At 52.9% G+C, this 21,063-nt stretch overlaps 2 protein-coding genes across 9 annotated transcripts in view; one reads left to right on the plus strand and one right to left on the minus strand.

Annotated features, from left to right (window-relative positions):
* The window catches only part of mzt2b (mitotic spindle organizing protein 2B), a 29,340-nt gene extending 17,243 nt beyond the window's left edge, over positions 1 to 12,097 (minus strand). For 2 of the 4 annotated variants that reach the window (XM_068005592.1, XM_068005595.1), the window contains exons 1-3: positions 11,990 to 12,097; positions 9,742 to 9,950; positions 4,532 to 4,680 (exon numbers count right to left, since the gene is read on the minus strand). In XM_068005592.1, coding sequence (XP_067861693.1) covers positions 4,532 to 4,680; positions 9,742 to 9,923 — 331 coding nt within the window. In that variant the 5' untranslated portion in view covers positions 9,924 to 9,950; positions 11,990 to 12,097. Of the gene's footprint in view, positions 1 to 4,531; positions 4,681 to 9,741; positions 9,951 to 11,763; positions 11,897 to 11,989 lie in introns of those variants that run through there. The other 2 variants (XM_068005596.1, XM_068005594.1) reach the window with 2 other exon arrangements.
* A 3,868-nt stretch (positions 12,098 to 15,965) lies between these two features.
* Positions 15,966 to 21,063, plus strand: part of LOC137342013 (oxysterol-binding protein 2-like) — a 286,909-nt gene continuing 281,811 nt past the window's right edge. For all 5 annotated transcript variants that reach the window (XM_068005597.1, XM_068005599.1, XM_068005598.1 and 2 more), the window contains exon 1: positions 15,966 to 16,263. In XM_068005597.1, the coding sequence (XP_067861698.1) occupies positions 15,971 to 16,263 (293 nt within the window). In that variant the 5' untranslated portion in view covers positions 15,966 to 15,970. The remainder of the gene's footprint in view (positions 16,264 to 21,063) is intronic.

Here is a 21,063-nt window from a genome sequence, read left to right on the forward strand (position 1 = left end):
CTCAACTCTGCTTCAATTTACACGTGGCCGCTTCAAGTACCTCAGCGGTATTGCCGTTTGCCGACAAAAGTGAATTAGATCAATACTTGAAGGGAAAAAAATTATAGGGCTATGTGGAAAGAGCAAGGGAATGTGACTAATTGGACAGCTCTTTCAAAGAGCCGGCACAGGCACGATGGGCCATAGTAGGTACAGCTCTTGTGCTGTACCTACTATGATACTGTAATATTTTAAAGAAACAGTACACTTTTGGCAGGACTAGCCAAGGTTAAAAATGTAATACTGCAATGCAATCATTTTTCTGCAAAAAACAAATTGTCCTGGCTAAAATAGCAATTCACAAGTCCAGGATGAGCGCGATCCGTAGGGAGGGTCACTCTGGCTGGCTGCCTCTTTGCCACCGTCTCGTCCGCACCCTGGCGGTCCGGGAGAGGTACCATGTCCACGGGCATCTACGAGTACACTTGGCGCCTTCCACGGCTGGTAGACACCACAGGACGCTGGTTGCATAATTGACAGATATAACGAGATACAGATTTAGTTTAAGTTTCTATTAATTTGATTAGACCAGGTTAGATTATTTTTACTGGTGCCCTCTTTAAAAAAACTTGTAGCACTGATTCTTTGACCAGTGACACTGCGGAACTCGGTGTTACCTTTACCAATCTAATTAAAAAAAACAAAAACAAATTCCCATCTATTTTTAGGATGGGTTGGGGGGTGGTGGAGACTCTCTCTCGAAGTGCTAGATATCTACACGGATGAGAAGAAGAACTTACCATGTAGTGAATTACAGGTGTGAACTTGCTTAATTGTCATTCTATGGAACAGTGTCTTGGTGGACGAGCACACTGGATAATCCCAACTGCACAACTTTTTTATTAAAAAGAGGGGCAATTTTGCAATTCCATTATTTTCAACTCAGGACAGTACAGCAGGATGTTTTCCTCCTCCCTGCTACAGCTTGATCCCATCTTCAACAACAAAGTTGTATAGACAGATTGGCTCTCAGGGATAGTACGAGATCCTGAGTCAGTCCTATTCAAGCATGCCATGAATGGAGAGTCTAACACTGAAAAAAATGCCCTCAGGAAATAGGCAAAATAATACATTTATAAATAGCTTTATTCTGCATTTAAAACACGAGACAGATCCTAACACTGGTTTAAAACCCATCACATTGCCACACAGCAGTGACAATGTAACAAACAGACAGCAACTCTCCCAAGTGTGACTGTAAAGGTGTTCCCATCATTTGTGCTACCATTCACCAAGTGTTAATTTGCAGTTACATATAGCAACCCATAATCAAATCTACACTACACTATAATTACATTGTTAAATGCTATTTTAACCCAATTGATACTAAGACTGAAATAAGAATTGTTCTTAATGCAGGATGCAGCTCATTAGCTGGAATTTAACAGGCACTTTTACGAAGTGTTTCTGCATTCTGGTAGGTCAAGTGCTTTGCTTTTAATGCATCAAATTCTTTAAAATCTAGTTCTTGGTGGAAGTTTCTTTGGCCACAATCTGATCAAAACAAATTGGAGGGAGAAAGGAGGCGAATGAACTCCCTCCCAAACCATTCCCTTCAAACTCACAGGACAATTTACCATTTTCTTCCATCTGTAGGGTTTCCATTTTATGTCAATGACTCAAACATTTACAGTCCTAAATATTTCAAACCAAGTGCTATGAAACTAACAGTTGTAGCAAACCAATCATTGGTGTTTTGAGACTGACTGAGACCTTCTAGAGATCCAACTATAATATTGCAAAACCCTTTGCATCACAGTAGGAGACCATACGTGGTGGAGGATTCTACCTTTTTTGCAGGGGGGGGGGGGGGGAAGGGGGAGTGGGAGAATCTGTGCACTCACTTTTAAGTGACTGACAGAAAAATGAAGCCCCTCACTCACATAGGCAGTGGTAGCTTAACCCTTCAAAATCTAAATTGCTTAATTTCTGGCAATCATTATCTACCAATTTGTGTCCCCCTAAGGACATTATATTTCATGGCTATACAAAAAAAAAGTTGTGACTTAAGATCTATAGAAATGCAAGTTTTCTTAACACATCTCTCCAAAACATCCCAAAGGGCTTCACATACAATGTATCACTGAGGTGCACTCACTATTGCCATTTTACACACAGCAAGATGCCACAATGAGTGAATGAGTGGTTCATATTTTTGTGGTGGCATTGAATGAGGGAGGAACTCTGTGCTCTTCGAGTAGTGCCATAGGATCTTTACCCACCTCAACTACTGGAATAGGCAGACAGAGCCTTGATTTAATGTCTCATCTGAAGATTTGTACCTCAGGCAATGCAGCACTCCCTCAGTACTGCAATAAAGCATCAGTCTAGATATGTCCCTGAATCACAACCTTCTGACTCAAAAAGTCAGTGTAACCAATTGAGCCAAGCAGACATCTGTGAAGCTCCAAAAAGGAACTTAACCCCGATGGTTCAGTTGGCAAAGTTGTGAATGAGCCAGAATTTCCTCCAAATTAATATCGACACTGCCAAAAACTCCATACCCTTACCACTCCCTCCTCAACTTTTCACTCAGGCTGCACCAGACAGTCCACAGCCTCAGGATCCTGTTTGCCCTGGAGCCAAGTTTCAAACCCCAGATCCTGGTCACCAAAAAGGTCACTTGTTTCCACTTCCATTGATATGGCCCACCTCTGACCCAACCTCTATTGAAGCTCTAGTCCATGCTCATCGGCCTCAGACACCCTCCCAAGCTACACCCTCCATAAACTCCAACTAGCCCAAAATTCTACCACCAGATCCTATCACACACTAATGTCTGCTTGCCCATCAGTCCAATCCTCACTAAACTATGTTGGCTCCCTCTCTCCCAACATATCAATTTCACCTCTGCATACTTGTGAACTCTCCACCCTTATATCCCATTCCAAGCTCTTCCTTCTTCTCAATCTGGCTCCCTGAAAATGGCTCCCTGAAAATTGCCCCCTCCTTTTCCACCCTTTGTGGCAGAGCTTTCAGCTGCCTCAGCCCTACTCAGTCTTTTCCTAAACCCCTCCCCATCCTTTCTTCCCATCTTCCAATGCCATCTCAAAATCTGTCTATCGAACCCTATATTTGGTTACCTCTGCTAACTCCCTCACTCAAGCTGGATGTCTATTTTTACTCCTATGAAGCACCTTGGGATGTTTTCTATACTCAGGCTGCTACATTAATGCAAGTTTGATATTGCAGCTGAGTCATAGTCACCAGACGATCCCAGGTTCCTGCCCAGTCTGTGTGGAGTTAACTGATCAAGAAAAGGCAGCAGTAAGAGCGCTACAATTAGCCCCAACACCTTTAGGCTACGCTGGGAAAAGAGAAAAAGAAAAAGCCATCATTCCCACTCCTGATCGCCATTAATTCGCCCCGCTGGAAAGAGTCTGCAATTTTATAGACATCAGTCAATGACACGGTCAGGCTTGGCTGCCAACATTTACTCGTTAGGTTTGCGTACATGAGCAAGGTATCACAGGGTGCCTGGTACCCATGAACATTACTCCAGCAGGAATCAACATCTTGCAGGATGGAAAAACAAAGACAACCTTTCCCCCAATCATAATATTTTACTTTAATTTTTCTTCCGAGATCAATGGCACAAAACAGCAAGTATAGCTGGTGTAAGCAATAGAAATGTCACACACATGTAGCTGCGGGCAGGGGGGCATCTCTTCTGAGGGTGAAGTTAAGGCATCTTGTTCAGAATCAAGAGGTTTATTCAATACATCTAACTTGTGCTGTATGTCAACACTGAGTACTCACTGTTCCATTCTTCAGCATTAAGATCCCTTGCAAAAAAGTTAATTTAAAAATAATTTAAATCCCTTGCATTTATTTTACTTTAAATTCTTTTGTATGTCACACACCATTCCCTGGTTGAGCAGAAGGCAGGTGATGTGCTCGCAGGCTTCTGCTAATGGTTTCATTTTGACCAGTGGAACCTGCAGCTGATCGGTTTTGTGGCAACGCAAACTCCAACTTTGCCTCCTTCCCTTCAGGGAGGATTGTTCCACTGACACCGTGAGACATGCTACATACTGTACTTTTCACCCCAGAATAAAATCCGACAACCATTCCCTAGCAATGGGGATGAAATTCTTGACTATACGAGCCCAGTCTAGTTACATGAAGAAAAGAAACTGAACTTACCACACTATTTAAGATTTGAACTTTGAGTGAACTGCATCAAAGCTATTAGAAGCCTTCTACAGGTGCCGCGTGGACTAGTCACACTACCAGTTTTAAATTCAACATTTCAACTGTGAAAATAGCCTCAAACTGTTGGGCCACGAGCTGCACTTTGCATTGTAGGAGGGAAGTAGCTAATGTTTAAGGGACCCAATATTCAAAAATACCCACACAGCACCTCTGTGGAGCACACAATCTGTGGTAGAATAACGGGATTTGAGAGATTAGAAGCTCATAATACGCTTTGTCGTTGCGATACAAATGACTCTGGGGCATTGCTCCCGCTAGTCAGCTGATGGTGTCTCACCTCTAGAGTCCGCCAGGCTGCTCTGTGTCATTGTGGACGGTGTCTCAGCTGAGGACATCTCTGCAATCCGGTGTCCTGCACACATGGCTTTCAGCATCTGGAAAACTGCCAATGGAGCCACGTTCATCTTCAACAGATCCACGATTATCCTGATAAACGAGAAACAGGAACAGCACGTTAGAGGAACCAGATCCTTCCAGCACTTAACAGATGATGGGCACAGAAACAATGATTCCCTGTTTAAATAATGTCACATCTGAAGGAGTATCACAAAGATGAATACTGTAACTTAGGATGAGAGACTGGAAAAATCTTGGGAAAACATACATACATGGTAACACAGTGGATGTGGTATACATGGATTTCAGTAAGGCCTTCGATAAAGTCCCCCACAGGAGACTGGTCAAGAAGGTACGAGCCCATGGAATCCAGGGTGCCTTGGCACTTTGGATACAAAACTGGCTTAGTGGCAGAAGGCAGAGGGTGATGGTCGAAGGTTGTTTTTGTGACTGGCAGCCTGTGGCCAGTGGGGTACCACAGGGATCGGTGCTGGGTCCCTTGCTGTTTGTGGTCTACATTAATGACTTGGATATGAATGTAAAAGGTATGATCAGTAAGTTCGCTGATGATACAAAAATTGGTAGGGTGGTAAATAGCGAGGAGGATAGCCTCAGTCTGCAGGACGATATAGATGGGTTGGTCAGATGGGCGGAACAGTGGCAAATGGAATTTAACCCGGAAAAGTGCGAGGTGATGCACTTTGGAGGGACTAACAAGGCAAGGGAATACACAATGAATGGGAGGACCCTAGGCAAGACAGAGGGTCAGAGGGATCTTGGTGTGCAAGTTCACAGATCCCTGAAGGCGGCGGAACAGGTAGATAAGGTGGTAAAGAAGGCATATGGGATACTTGCCTTTATTAGCCGAGGCATAGAATATAAGAGCAAGGAGGTTATGATGGAGCTGTATAAAACACTGGTTAGGCCACAGCTGGAGTACTGTGTGCAGTTCTGGTCGCCACACTACAGGAAGGATGTGATCGCTTTGGAGAGGGTGCAGAGGAGATTCACCAGGATGTTACCAGGGCTGGAGCGCTTCAGCTATGAAGAGAGACTGGGAAGATTGGGTTTGTTTTCCTTGGAGCAGAGGAGGCTGAGGGGGGACATGATTGAGGTGTACAAAATTATGAGGGGCACAGATAGGATGGATACTAAGGAGCTTTTTCCCTTCGTTGAGGGTACTATAACAAGGGGACATAGATTCAAGGTAAAAGGCGGGAGGTTTAGAGGGGATTTGAGAAAGAACTTTTTCACCCAGAGGGTGGTTGGAGTCTGGAACTCACTGCCTGAAAGGGTTGTGGAGGCAGGAACCCTCACAACATTCAAGAAGCATTTGGATGAGCACTTGAAATGCCATAGCATACAAGGCTACGGACCAAATGCTGGAATATGGGATTAGAGTAGACAGGGCTGATGGCCGGCGCGGACACGATGGGCCGAAGGGCCTCTATCCGTGCTGTATAACTCTCTCTCTCTCTATAACATCTAAGTCACAACAAATGATCAAGTTCGTTATGCTTGTGAAAAAGACAACGGCATGGCAAGTAGTTCAAAGGACAACAAGAATGGTTTGGGTGGGGGGGGTTAGATCAATGTGAGGAGGACAGGCTGAGGGAACGCGACCTGGTATCATCAGGGAAAGACAAATGATGAAGCAACGTGAGGCAAGATCCGTGATTTAAATAAAAATCCTGAAACAAAATCCATGGGAAAGGCATGGATCTTTGTGCTGAACCAGGAGAGAACTACAGAACATGACTGCAACCTGAGGAAACTGTGAGGTGGATATACTTTAAGCAGCAGTGTCTCTAGGTGTAGAGTTAACTAGCAGAATAGCACTCTATCCAGCTGAACACCGAATCGGTTTTAGCATAAGTAATTTTTAAAAAAGGGAGTAGAGGTTTGTGTGTTTGATGCCAAATTAGGAGGGTGATGAAAAGTTCCTCAAATGATGATCTAAGTGAGTAGCCAGCAAGAGGTTTGAGACCCCAATCCAGGACAACACTTAAGTCCTCTGACCCTTGGGATGCACCCAGCCTCCAATTGGTGCTTCCTCACAACAGCTCAGTTGAGTCAGCAACTCACTGTGCGGAGGATGTAAGTGTGTCACCCACTGCTCATACACCAGTGCATGTGACCACCATGCCATCTGGTCTTAAATCCCCACAAATATAATTGATCCCCTGAACGATTGCGATATTGTGAAAAGAAAGACAAAATTAGTAACCAAAAACAGATTAATTTATTTTTTAAATTATGCTTTTAAAAATGCATTCACAGAACACTAACTTCAGAAATATTCTCTTTCCATAATGTTCACCCAATTCTATTAATGAATTTGCAGCTTTAAAAAAGGTTCAGAAATTCATTCTGCCAGATAACATAAACCAATGGCCATCAGAAGTACTTATCACAAAAGGGATCACTGGCACCATGACAATCACTTCTGCAAATGTAAATTTTAGTTTTGATTAGGAATGAAAAATACCAAAGAAACAGCCTTGGGAAAATTTACACTGGTGTAGCACTCAACCCCTTGAAGTCTTGAAAATGAAAGGCAGATTATACCTACAATGTGTAACTAATTGCTTACATTGGATTTCTTCATAAGATTGGCGATGAAGGATATGTACTCGAGCACTTGGGTCAGACTTCAGCTCAGACTGTTGGGACAAATGAACATAACTAGGAAAGCCAATCATGACCACACATTCATACCCTGCAGTGGCCGGTTGCAGAGCATCACCATAGGTCATGAATAGCTTCCTGCCCACCCTCTTGGTTGGGGACCAGAATATAGCACGGGAGACTTAGGTGGGAAGCAGTTTATAAAAGGGGACAATATATATATAAATTATTAATTTTTAAAAAGTTCCTTCCCTTGGGTTAGGAGGCAAGTCAAATTTCAGCAGTGTCACACCTGCCAGCAACTGATTCAGGTCAACTGCCAGGCCTCATGGTCACAGAATAAAGCATTCAGAAGCTGGTATTCTTTCTGGGGAACCCTGAAATCCAATACTCTAACGTTCACTGTGGTCCTAGCTGGAGAAGTGGTAGGACACTTACTGCTGTTCTGCATTGATAAGCTGCCCAGTTTTACATAATTAAACTCCAACAGTACCCTTTTGCATACTTAGGGTTCCCAAAGCCTTGGCTCCTGCCAACATCCAAGGTCTCTGAGCTCTCATATGCAGGTTGTGATCTTACGGGAAATAATGCACACTCCGTATCAGGCAAACAGATTAGTGATTTAGCTTGGAAATGGGTTTCAGTGTATGTCAAAGACATATTTGGCTGAAACAAAAAATAAATGATGAAACAGAAAATACACAGGTCAGTCAGCATCTGTAAAGAGAAAAGACAGGATAACATTGCAGGTGCAACCGTTCATTAGAAATGAAAACAAAAATAAGCAAACCTGTTTAAGTAGAGTTCAAAAAGAGAAGGGGGAAGAAAAAACAGATACTCCAATCACTGGAAGGAGGTTAATGGGTTGATTGACCAAATAAAATGGAACATGTCACAACCATGGGGTAGGCCAGCTCATTTTGAAATTGAGGAAAAGCTAAATGAGGCTACTTTCTGCAAATCCACAGCTGTTGAAGATATTAACAACGGCAATTGTAAGGAAAGGGTTAATTAAATTGTCTTGCAGTCTCTTTACATTGTAGTAATATTCACTGTGTGCTTTTGCCTGTTAAGTGAGATTCTGATAGAAGGATGAATATGTAATCATAAGACTGGTATGCTTTATTTTGAAAAAGTGTGTGTTTCGGCAGTTTCAGTTTTGACAGCGAGAATTAAAAGTTTGTAAACTTAATTAAAAGTAACAGGCAGAGACAGGCTTTAGCTGATAAGAAATTCAGCAGCAGACAAAGAAACTGTCTTTGTTAGCTACAGCCTCTAAGAGGCACCTGCCTGATAAACACCATATATCTGGAAAATTAGGGAGTGTGAGTTAAGTTAAGGCAGTACAATCTATTGTTGCAAGGACAGGACAGGCAAATCAGTGTTGAATCATAAATGTGGATTAGGTAATGTAGAAACATGAGGATTTCATGTAGTAGGGTGGAAAAAAGGTTTAAAAAGTGGGTGTTAGAACAGATACGTTTAAGAATTCATTTGAGGTCTTGCCAACCAAGTACACTGAGCTTAGAATTGCAATTGTGTTTTGAATTTCCTGGTGAACTCACAAGGTATTGCCCTAAGTGTGCTGTTAAGTGTATGTTTGATTATTGTCAATAATGGTTATTGCTGTATGCTTAATTCCCATGATCAACCATAAATACTTTGAACCCTATTAACTTGGGGAGTAACTTATTAACATAAGTACGAACACCCATCCTCTAACAGCAATGATGGAAAGAAAAGAAAGACCTCGCTTTAAATAGCTCCTTTCACAACCTCAGGACACCCCAAAGTGCTTTACAGTCATCACTGTTGTAATGTAGGGAAACACAGTAGCCAATTTGTGCACAGCAAGCTCCTACAAAAGGCAATGAGATAATGGCCACATAATATGTTTTAGTGATTTTGATTGAGTGATAAATATTGGCCAGGAGAACAGCTCTGCTCTTCTTCAAATAGTGCCTTGGGATCTGTTATGTCCACCTGAGAGAGCAGATAGGGCCTTGGTTTATCATCTCATCTGAAAGATGGCACCTCCAACAGTGCAGCACTCTCTGTGCTGCAGTGAAATGTAAGCCCAGATTATGTGCTCAAATATCTGGGGTAGGACTCGAACCCACAACCTTCGACTCAGAGGCGAGAGTGCTACCACCGAGCCAAGGCTGACAGAATATAAAGCAGAAGCAGCAGACATCAGCATTTGACAATTTTGCCGACTGCATTCTTACGACAAGCCTGTTCTGCAAACAAAGATCAAAATGAGCAATTTCAGCATCTTAGAATCATTGATGTCCAGGTGATCAGTACTTGAGAACGTGATTTTACTCACTGGCAACACATTGTTCCTTTTCACAAGCTGCTGGCATTATTTGCTACAATTAGGAAAGATTAATCACATTTGAAATAAAAACAGAAAACGATGGAAATGCACAATGGTTGATCAACTTCTGAAAAAAGAAACTGTTTTTTTTATTTCAAATTTCCAGGATTGTTTCTCACCTTCGTGGTTACTTTTGGACTTACTTGAACACTTCCTGGTCCACGACAATACTAGCGGCCTGTGTGAGCTCATACAGCTCCAGCTCTTCTGCATTGAGGATCTTCTTCTTCTTGACTGCATATTTCTGTACATTTCCACTGACTGTGGCCAGGAGAGTCTGCTGGGCATCAAGGCCAGAAATCCCAGCCTGCTGTGGTACAGCCATCTGTTATCACTGCAACAATCCCTCACACTGAAATCCAATAAGTAACAAGGTATTATCTCTTGCCCCAAATGGGAAGAAACACTGCACGGTCACCCCATGCCCCAAACAGGCAGGAAATCCAGATACATAGTGAGTCAATCATACCATGCTAAATTATCAGAAACTTAAACATTACACAACCTGCTGCCACTTTGTTTAAAAATAATGGCGAACAAAATGACAGCAGGTTGTGTAATGTTTGTGTTTTTATATTCAGGGAAGTTCTCCATTCATTTTATGTATCCAATTCTTCACCTGGATAGCCTGATACCTGACCCAGAATTGGAGAATATACAGTCTTCTCCCAGGTGGCCACTAATATTCTCTATGATTAGATTTTAGGAGGCGCCAGTGGCATGACCGCAGAATTCCACTCCCTCCTACTGAGGCACCATGCAGTACCTCCCCAATAGATGTGGTTTTTCCTACTAAACAGAAGCACCATACAATTAGCAACACATTAGTAAAAGCAATGTAGTTCAGCAGGAAGCTTACTAAGGAACATATTATATAAATCAAGCAAACCAGGATTTACCTTTGTATTATTCATTACAACATTACTGTATTGGCATTCAGTCTGGGTATAATGATAGTGCTGCATAAAATTAACTAAAGGTTGCTTGTCTATAGTAATGTTGAAAGTCAGAAAATACACATTTCATAGGAAAAGCCATCTATGAACATCGTTTTCTGATGGGGGGGGTGGGGGGGACAGGAATAACACCAGGGCTTAAAGGGTTAAACTATGAGGACAGGTTGCATAAACTTGGCTTGCATTCCCTTGAGTTTAGAAGAAAAATACAGAGAATCTGTTTCCTCTGGTGAGGGAATTCAGAACAAGGGGGTATAATATTAAAATTAGTGCTAGGCCATTCAGGAGTGAAATCACAAAGAATTTTTTCACATAAAGAGTAGTAGAAATCTGGGCCTCTCTTCCTCAAAAGGCTGGGTCAATTCCAGCACAGGCACGATGGGCCCCTCCTGTGCTGTATCATTCTATGAATTGAAATTTCAACACTGAGGTTGACAGATTTTTGTTAGAGATATAGAGCAAAGGCAGGTAAACTGGGTTGAGATACAGATCAGCCATGGTGGGGGAGTCTTGGACAAGGGGACATAACCTTAAAATCAGAACCAGGCCATTCAGGAGAGAAGTTAGGAAACACTTCTTCATGCAAAGGGTGGTAGAAGTGTGGAACTCTCTCCCATAAAAAGCAGTACATGCTAACTCAATTAATAATTTTAAATCTGAGATTGATAGATTTTTTGCTAGCCAAGGGTATTAGAGATATGCAGCCAAGTCGAGTGGATGGAGTTCGGATACAGATCAGCCATTATCCACAGGTCCAGGTTAGACGTGGCCCATGGGGGCGGTCGCTCCGACTGTCTGCCTCTCTTCCGTGGCATTCTCCGCGCCCGGGTGACCCTGGAGAGGGAGCACGCGGTGTCTGCCGGTGCGCTTGAGGCTTTCCGTGACCGGTGGGCACCGCAGGGGCTGGAGTGCATCCTGGACCGAGATAATAAAATTATAATTTGACACTTATTTTGGGTTTTTTGGTTGACTAAAAAAAAAATCAGCCATGATCTCATTGAATAGCGGAACAGGCTCGAAATGCTGACTGGCCTCCTCCTGTTCCTAAATTGAGCAAATATATTAAACCAACATAATTTAATCATCTCAAAAAAGGATTAAAATAGCATATCTTTCAGGCCGAATCACCCTTGTTAATGGACAACAGGGTGAAGTAATTTATATTTAAATCACATTTTATCTTGATTGGAAACATCACCCCACTTATACCTGGCACTGAGTAGCACTGAGACGGACAATGGGCGGCAACTGACCCATTTGAAAGGTAACCTGCCCCAAGAATGCTCCACCCCTCACAGCACAGGGAGCCGTCACCCATTCACGGTCCCCCCCCGCCCGCCCGCCCGCGGCGGGTCTGCGGACACAGCTCGACCGCACCCGTTAACCCCAGCGCCGCTCACAAGCCCGCGCTTTCGGCCCGACACCGGTTATCTACCTGCTTCCACCCTAACAACCATCGGCCCTGCGCGTCCTCCGCTCCCACCGGCTGGAAACTGCGGGCCTGCACAAACGGTCCTAGGGCGGGGGCGGGGCCGGGCCGAGCACTCCGTCAGACCATCGGAAACACGCAGACAACGCCTCTTCCTCAGGATGTTTGAGGCAGGTTTTGCAGGACATTTCATCCTGTTTGTAAACATAGGGGGAAACCACACAACCATCTCTTCTACTTGTAATTTATCTGGTTTTGAAATTAAAAATTATTTTTAAAAAAATGTTCAAGAATTTGCACTGCAATATCTTGAACCTACCACAGTCAGCAAGGTGAATCCTGAGGTTTTTGGAGCTGGCTGTTCTAGGACCTGATGTTTGCTGAAAACACAACTAAGTTAATTGATAGCTTTTTCTTGCCTATACTGAACAATGAGAAGAATGTATTTTATAGCCTGGCCACTACCCACAACATCAAGACCATGCAGGGGGATTCTAATCAAACACCTCCAGCTCCCCCCAAGTTTTGATAGCTAGCCTGGAAGGGCAGGAATGGCTTGTATCAGATATCTGGTGTTGCATGGTTTTCCAATACTGCTGTGTGGGCAGAAGTGACGTGTTGCGCGTGAAGCAAGCGGGATGCGATATACATGATGTAGATGCACTGAAGAACGGGTCCCAGACATGGTCAGTCAGCCACGCTGACAACACACTACATGAAATGTGTGGCTCAGGAGAGTGAGAACATACACTGTAACACGACTAATTAAAAATTTTACTCGAGGCTCTTAACACATGCTTCACAGAGAAACTGACCTTCTGCATTAAGCTTAATGAAACACCCAAGGTAGGGTTAAACACAATGGTACCAAACAGAGAAGAGCATAGAATTGGAAATCCCAAGTTCAGGTGATCCCCAAAACTGAAACTAATATTATCCACAACATGGATAACAGTAACAGAGTACTGGAGGATCTTTTAAGTCCAGGTGATGACCTTTTGAGATATATATGGAAGTACATAGGGAGAAATAGGTTTTGAACCTTATTTACTATCCAATGTATAATGATATTTTTGATATGCTATGTAAAAAAATAATGGGTGATGATCTATGAAATAGAATGGATTGAGATAGATATATGATGCTGATAAATTAGTGTTTAGTGTTGGCCTTAGATATTCTAAACAGCAAAGTGGGGGGGGGGGGAATGTAAGGAAAGGGTTAATCAGATTCTACTGAAGTCTACTAATGTTATACTCACTTATTTTGGTTTTATTGATTTGCTGCACATAAAAACACCCTTACCCCACCCCTTATAAAAAGGGGACCTAAAGCACACAAAAAAGAAAATTTAAAAAATGTTATACTCTTTATGTTGTAGTAATGTTAACCTTTGCCTGTTAAGCAGGGAAGTATAAGTCAGCTTAAAGTATCACTGGGCTATGGGCCATGGCTGATCCTGCAGCAACGGTCGGTTCCAAGATAAAGTAATAAGAGACTTAACTAAAGACATGCCATTGCATACTGATTCATAAGTTTGAGAGAACATTAATCATTTGAGAACAATTTCGGAAAAGTTAGTTCTGCAAAGGAAAACATCTGCGCATACATCATCCTTTTTAATTAGTACAAATGATACAGAAAAAAAGGCAACTTATAATTAAAAGTAGAATAGCAATTATATGGAACAAGAGTGAAACTATCGATTAAAATAATGAAGTAAGGGCGTTGTACTTGTTAGCCTGATGGTAAAAGAGCTTGTTAAGTAAGGAAACCTAAAGTTATTGGAAAGGGATAAATCAATTAAATTCTCCTTATATGGAGTTGTATATTAATTTTTATAAATTATGTAATGCAGAATTGTGTGGATTGACATGTAGAGGGAGTGAGAGAAATGTATAAAACTGGCTTTATGTAATACTTAGGTATTTGGATTCATAAAGGCCTAAGATACTGAGCTCTGAACTGTAACATATTTGGACCTCCCAACCAAACCATTGGGTACGGTTGTAAATATGACCTTTTAAGCATATGTTTAAATGCTATTACATGTACTATATGCTTAATAAACCTATGGCAACTGACTTCAGTGTTTAAGAACCTTATTAATTGGAGGAGTAAATCATAAATAAGAATCCCTCCTATAACAGTATCAGTATACTTACCACACTTGACTTTCTTGGGCCTAACTCAATGTATTTTCTTTTCTAACTTTGAGTCGCAATTTGCTGCCAACTTAATTCCACAGTCTTGGCTGAGATAACTGTGATGATGTTTTACTCCATGGTAAATGCATGCACCCTTTGTACCAATAACCTGATCCTAGTCTGCTGTGTCTTTAGTGCAGTAAGAAAGTTCCTGGTTGCCCTACAAGTCTTTTTATTCATGGATGCTCTGCTCATCAATGGTGGCATGTCACACAGCATAAATACTGTTTTATCGCAGTCAATGAGGCAAAGCAAAGTGAACCCTGTGCAGTCATTTAATTGACAGCTTTCTGAACACATTCATAATTTTGTAGCATAGCTAATCACGATTCTTAGAAATGACAGTAATAACGAGTTCTGTGGAGCAGCTTTTGTATCCACAACCAGAGCAAGAAAAATGCTGGCCTGTAATGTACAGGAAACATTAGTGTTTAACTTAATTTGGCTAAATTCAGACAGCAGCAAAGTAAACATTTCTTTAAAGCAGTAAACAGGAAAATAATACAATTCTTAAAGCTTTAAAATATTTTAAAGGCTTTCAAAAATAATTGAGCAAAATACATTTTAAAAAGTGCAGTGATTAAGAGTGAGCGCAGCACAGAGACAAGAAAAAATATTTTAAATAAAATTCAGTTCCACGCAAATTTGAACAAGCTTCAAATGGTTGTTGATGTCTGCATATCTTGTTATTGTCCACAGTTCATTTAACAAGTGCAACAAGAGGGCAGGCAGCAGCTTCAACAATGCACAGGGACGGTCAATGATTTGATGACATCTCAAGTCGGCGGACGGCAACTGTAGCAATTCTCTTAATCCAGTCTGCTCTCTTTAACTTTTGAAGTTGTGGAAGCTAAAATTCAAATGTCTGCAGAATTTGAGCTGTCATGGATCATACCAATTAAATGACTGCACAGGGTTCACTTTGCATTGCCTCATTGACTGTTATGAAACAGTATTTATGCTGTGTGACATGCCACCATTGATGAGCCAGAGCATGGGAGAAAGTCAGGGAGAAGGAAACAGGCGGCACTACCATGCTCTTTCTAAAGGGGGCGCTGACCGCACTCACCATTCACAAAAAGGAGCTGCACAGATTCGCGCGCGGCGGGCGGGGTTTCAGCGCCTGTAACCGGGACAAAGTGACGTAAACACCTTTAAAGGGACATCTGACGAAAGGTCTTCGACCTGAAACATTAGCCCTGTTTTTTCCCCTCCACAGATTGCAGCCTGACTTGCTGAGCTTTTCCAGCACCCGCAGTATTTTGCATTTGATTTAAAGAGACATTGACTTGTATGTGATTTTTTTCTCTCTAAGGAATAAAGTCCTGTACCAGCCAAAGTCAGCGTGCGGCATGGGATCCGAAGAATAACTGCTCTTTACCGTTCCTCCTGGAAACGGTCCCCTCTTCCTCTGAACAACAGCCCTTCCTACCTCTTTGCATTGTTTGTGTAATAATTGTTGTACAACCTAAATTCTCATAATCGCACCGCGCTTTAAGACTCGCGGTACTGACATCCTAAAAGATATATAAACATTTATTATATACGGGGGATTATTGGCTGGTAGAAGCTGCGACTGACAATCGGTAACAGAGCGATAAATAATAGATAAATGTTATATTCTGCTCGTCAGCTTGTGAGGCTGAGGCATGAGGCTAGTAACTAAGAGATTTGGGTTTGAGCTGCAGGACCTGCTCCCTCCCCCCCCACAGCGCGCGGCCTATCGGCGCCCGGGCCTCTCCCTGATCCCCGCCCTCTCTCTCCAGGACCCGCCTTCTCCATGGGGAAGCCGGCTGCTTTTCTGCCCTCCTCCTGCGGGGTGTTGGTTGTGGATCGTTCAGTGTCGTGTGAAGGCGTGCAATTCTCCGCTCCGGGCCCGGGCTCCGACCCCAGCAACGGGATGAGCGAACCGCCCAGTGCGGCCTGCAGCTCAGCGGGCCCCGCGCTACCGCTGCTTTCGTCGCCGGACAACACCGACACTCACAAAGGCTGGCTCTACAAATGGACCAACTACCTGAAGGGTTACCAACGCCGCTGGTTCGTGCTGAGTAACGGACTCCTCTCTTATTACAGGTAGGTCACTGGCAACCGGAGCCAGCCGCCGTGCCCCCCCGCCTGGCACCCGGAGCCAGCCGCCGTGCCCCCCCGCCTGGCACCCGGAGCCAGCCGCCGTGCCCCCCCGCCTGGCACCCGGAGCCAGCCGCCGTGCCCCCCCGCCTGGCACCCGGAGCCAGCCGCCGTGCCCCCCCGCCTGGCACCCGGAGCCAGCCGCCGTGCCCCCCCGCCTGGCACCCGGAGCCAGCCGCCGTGCCCCCCCGCCTGGCACCCGGAGCCAGCCGCCGTGCCCCCCCGCCTGGCACCCGGAGCCAGCCGCCGTGCCCCCCCGCCTGGCACCCGGAGCCAGCCGCCGTGCCCCCCCGCCTGGCACCCGGAGCCAGCCGCCGTGCCCCCCGCCTGGCACCCGGAGCCAGCCGCCGTGCCCCCCCGCCTGGCACCCGGAGCCAGCCGCCGTGCCCCCCCGCCTGGCACCCGGAGCCAGCCGCCGTGCCCCCCCCGCCTGGCACCCGGAGCCAGCCGCCGTGCCCCCCCGCCTGGCACCCGGAGCCAGCCGCCGTGCCCCCCCGCCTGGCACCCGGAGCCAGCCGCCGTGCCCCCCCGCCTGGCACCCGGAGCCAGCCGCCGTGCCCCCCCCGCCTGGCACCCGGAGCCAGCCGCCGTGCCCCCCCGCCTGGCACCCGGAGCCAGCCGCCGTGCCCCCCCGCCTGGCACCCGGAGCCAGCCGCCGTGCCCCCCCGCCTGGCACCCGGAGCCAGCCGCCGTGCCCCCCCGCCTGGCACCCGGAGCCAGCCGCCGTGCCCCCCCCGCCTGGCACCCGGAGCAAGCCGCCGTGCCCCCCCGCCTGGCACCCGGAGCAAGCCGCCGTGCCCCCCCGCCTGGCACCCGGAGCCCGCTGCCGTGCCCCCCGCCTGGCACCCGGGGCCGGCACCCGGAGCCCGCTGCCGTGCCCCCCCGCCTGGCACCCGGAGCCAGCCGCCGTGCCCCCCCGCCTGGCACCCGGAGCCAGCCGCCGTGCCCCCCCCCCGCCTGGCACCCGGAGCCAGCCGCCGTGCCCCCCCCCCGCCTGGCACCCGGAGCCAGCCGCCGTGCCCCCCCGCCTGGCACCCGGAGCCAGCCGCCGTGCCCCCCGCCTGGCACCCGGAGCCAGCCGCCGTGCCCCCCCGCCTGGCACCCGGAGCCAGCCGCCGTGCCCCCCCCGCCTGGCACCCGGAGCCAGCCGCCGTGCCCCCCCGCCTGGCACCCGGAGCCAGCCGCCGTGCCCCCCCCGCCTGGCACCCGGAGCCAGCCGCCGTGCCCCCCCGCCTGGCACCCGGAGCCAGCCGCCGTGCCCCCCCGCCTGGCACCCGGAGCCAGCCGCCGTGCCCCCCCGCCTGGCACCCGGAGCCAGCCGCCGTGCCCCCCCCGCCTGGCACCCGGAGCCAGCCGCCGTGCCCCCCGCCTGGCACCCGGAGCCAGCCGCCGTGCCCCCCCGCCTGGCACCCGGAGCAAGCCGCCGTGCCCCCCCGCCTGGCACCCGGAGCAAGCCGCCGTGCCCCCCCGCCTGGCACCCGGAGCCCGCTGCCGTGCCCCCCGCCTGGCACCCGGGGCCGGCACCCGGAGCCCGCTGCCGTGCCCCCCGCCTGGCACCCGGAGACGGCCGCCGTGCCCCCCCCGCCTGGCACCCGGAGCCGGCAGCCGTGCCCCCCCCGCCTGGCACCCGGAGCCGGCAGCCGTGCCCCCCCGCCTGGCACCCGGAGCCGGCAGCCGTGCCCCCCCGCCTGGCACCCGGAGCCGGCAGCCGTGCCCCCCCGCCTGGCACCCGGAGCCGGCAGCCGTGCCCCCCCGCCTGGCACCCGGAGCCGGCAGCCGTGCCCCCCCGCCTGGCACCCGGAGCCGGCAGCCGTGCCCCCCCGCCTGGCACCCGGAGCCGGCAGCCGTGCCCCCCCGCCTGGCACCCGGAGCCGGCAGCCGTGCCCCCCGCCTGGCACCCGGAGCCCGCCGCGGTGCCCCCCGCCCGGCACCCGGAGCCGGCCGCGGTGCCCCCCCGCCCGGCACCCGGAGCCGGCCGCGGTGCCCCCCCCGCCCGGCACCCGGTGCCGGCCGCGGTGCCCCCCCCGCCCGGCACCCGGAGCCGGCCGCGGTGCCCCCCCCGCCCGGCACCCGGAGCCGGCCGCGGTGCCCCCCCCGCCCGGCACCCGGAGCCGGCCGCGGTGCCCCCCCGCCCGGCACCCGGAGCCGGCCGCGGTGCCCCCCCGCCCGGCACCCGGAGCCGGCCGCGGTGCCCCCCCGCCCGGCACCCGGAGCCGGCCGCGGTGCCCCCCCGCCCCGGCACCCGGAGCCGGCCGCGGTGCCCCCCCGCCCGGCACCCGGAGCCGGCCGCGGTGCCCCCCCCGCCCGGCACCCGGAGCCGGCCGCGGTGCCCCCCCCGCCCGGCACCCGGAGCCGGCCGCGGTGCCCCCCCCGCCCGGCACCCGGAGCCGGCCGCGGTGCCCCCCCCGCCCGGCACCCGGAGCCGGCCGCGGTGCCCCCCCGCCCGTCACCCGGAGCCGGCCGCGGTGCCCCCCCCGCCCGGCACCCGGAGCCGGCCGCGGTGCCCCCCCCCGCCCGGCACCCGGAGCCGGCCGCGGTGCCCCCCCCCGCCCGGCACCCGGAGCCGGCCCGCGGTGCCCCCCCCCGCCCGGCACCCGGAGCCGGCCGCGGTGCCCCCCCCGCCCGGCACCCGGAGCCGGCCGCGGTGCCCCCCCCCGCCCGGCACCCGGAGCCGGCCGCGGTGCCCCCCCCCGCCCGGCACCCGGAGCCGGCCGCGGTGCCCCCCCCCCGCCCGGCACCCGGAGCCGGCCGCGGTGCCCCCCCCCGCCCGGCACCCGGAGCCGGCCGCGGTGCCCCCCCCCGCCCGGCACCCGGAGCCGGCCGCGGTGCCCCCCCCCGCCCGGCACCCGGAGCCGGCCGCGGTGCCCCCCCCCGCCCGGCACCCGGAGCCGGCCGCGGTGCCCCCCCCCGCCCGGCACCCGGAGCCGGCCGCGGTGCCCCCCCCCGCCCGGCACCCGGAGCCGGCCGCGGTGCCCCCCCCCCGCCCGGCACCCGGAGCCGGCCGCGGTGCCCCCCCCCGCCCGGCACCCGGAGCCGGCCGCGGTGCCCCCCCCCGCCCGGCACCCGGAGCCGGCCGCGGTGCCCCCCCCCGCCCGGCACCCGGAGCCGGCCGCGGTGCCCCCCCCGCCCGGCACCCGGAGCCGGCCGCGGTGCCCCCCCCGCCCGGCACCCGGAGCCGGCCGCGGTGCCCCCCCGCCCGGCACCCGGAGCCGGCCGCCCTGGCACCCGGAGCCAGCCGCCGTGCCCCCCGCCTGGCACCCGGAGCCAGCCGCCGTGCCCCCCCGCCTGGCACCCGGAGCCAGCCGCCGTGCCCCCCCGCCTGGCACCCGGAGCCAGCCGCCGTGCCCCCCCGCCTGGCACCCGGAGCCAGCCGCCGTGCCCCCCCGCCTGGCACCCGGAGCCAGCCGCCGTGCCCCCCGCCTGGCACCCGGAGCCAGCCGCCGTGCCCCCCGCCTGGCACCCGGAGCCAGCCGCCGTGCCCCCCGCCTGGCACCCGGAGCCAGCCGCCGTGCCCCCCCGCCTGGCACCCGGAGCCAGCCGCCGTGCCCCCCGCCTGGCACCCGGAGCCAGCCGCCGTGCCCCCCCCTGGCACCCGGAGCCAGCCGCCGTGCCCCCCCCTGGCACCCGGAGCCAGCCGCCGTGCCCCCCCGCCTGGCACCCGGAGCCCGCCGCCGTGCCCCCCGCCTGGCACCCGGGGCCGGCACCCGGAGCCCGCTGCCGTGCCCCCCGCCTGGCACCAGGAGACAGCCGCCGTGCCCCCCCGCCTGGCCCCCCGAGCCGGCAGCCGTGCCCCCCCGCCTGGCACCCGGAGCCGGCAGCCGTGCCCCCCCCGCCTGGCACCCGGAGCCGGCAGCCGTGCCCCCCCGCCTGGCACCCGGAGCCGGCAGCCGTGCCCCCCCCGCCTGGCACCCGGAGCCGGCAGCCGTGCCCCCCCCGCCTGGCACCCGGAGCCGGCAGCCGTGCCCCCCCCGCCTGGCACCCGGAGCCGGCAGCCGTGCCCCCCCGCCTGGCACCCGGAGCCGGCAGCCGTGCCCCCCCGCCTGGCACCCGGAGCCGGCAGCCGTGCCCCCCCGCCTGGCACCCGGAGCCGGCAGCCGTGCCCCCCCCGCCTGGCACCCGGAGCCGGCAGCCGTGCCCCCCCGCCTGGCACCCGGAGCCGGCAGCCGTGCCCCCCCCGCCTGGCACCCGGAGCCGGCAGCCGTGCCCCCCCCGCCTGGCACCCGGAGCCGGCAGCCGTGCCCCCCCCGCCTGGCACCCGGTGCCGGCAGCCGTGCCCCCCGCCTGGCACCCGGAGCCCGCCGCGGTGCCCCCCCCGCCCGGCACCCGGAGCCGGCCGCGGTGCCCCCCCCGCCCGGCACCCGGAGCCGGCCGCGGTGCCCCCCCCGCCCGGCACCCGGAGCCGGCCGCGGTGCCCCCCCCGACCGGCACCCGGAGCCGGCCGCGGTGCCCCCCCCGCCCGGCACCCGGAGCCGGCCGCGGTGCCCCCCCCGCCCGGCACCCGGAGCCGGCCGCGGTGCCCCCCCCGCCCGGCACCCGGAGCCGGCCGCGGTGCCCCCCCCGCCCGGCACCCGGAGCCGGCCGCGGTGCCCCCCCGCCCGGCACCCGGAGCCGGCCGCGGTGCCCCCCCGCCCGGCACCCGGAGCCGGCCGCGGTGCCCCCCCGCCCGGCACCCGGAGCCGGCCGCGGTGCCCCCCCGCCCGGCACCCGGAGCCGGCCGCGGTGCCCCCCCCGCCCGGCACCCGGAGC

Source organism: Heptranchias perlo, chromosome 25, assembly GCF_035084215.1.
Source record: "Heptranchias perlo isolate sHepPer1 chromosome 25, sHepPer1.hap1, whole genome shotgun sequence".
Lineage (NCBI taxonomy): Eukaryota > Metazoa > Chordata > Chondrichthyes > Hexanchiformes > Hexanchidae > Heptranchias > Heptranchias perlo.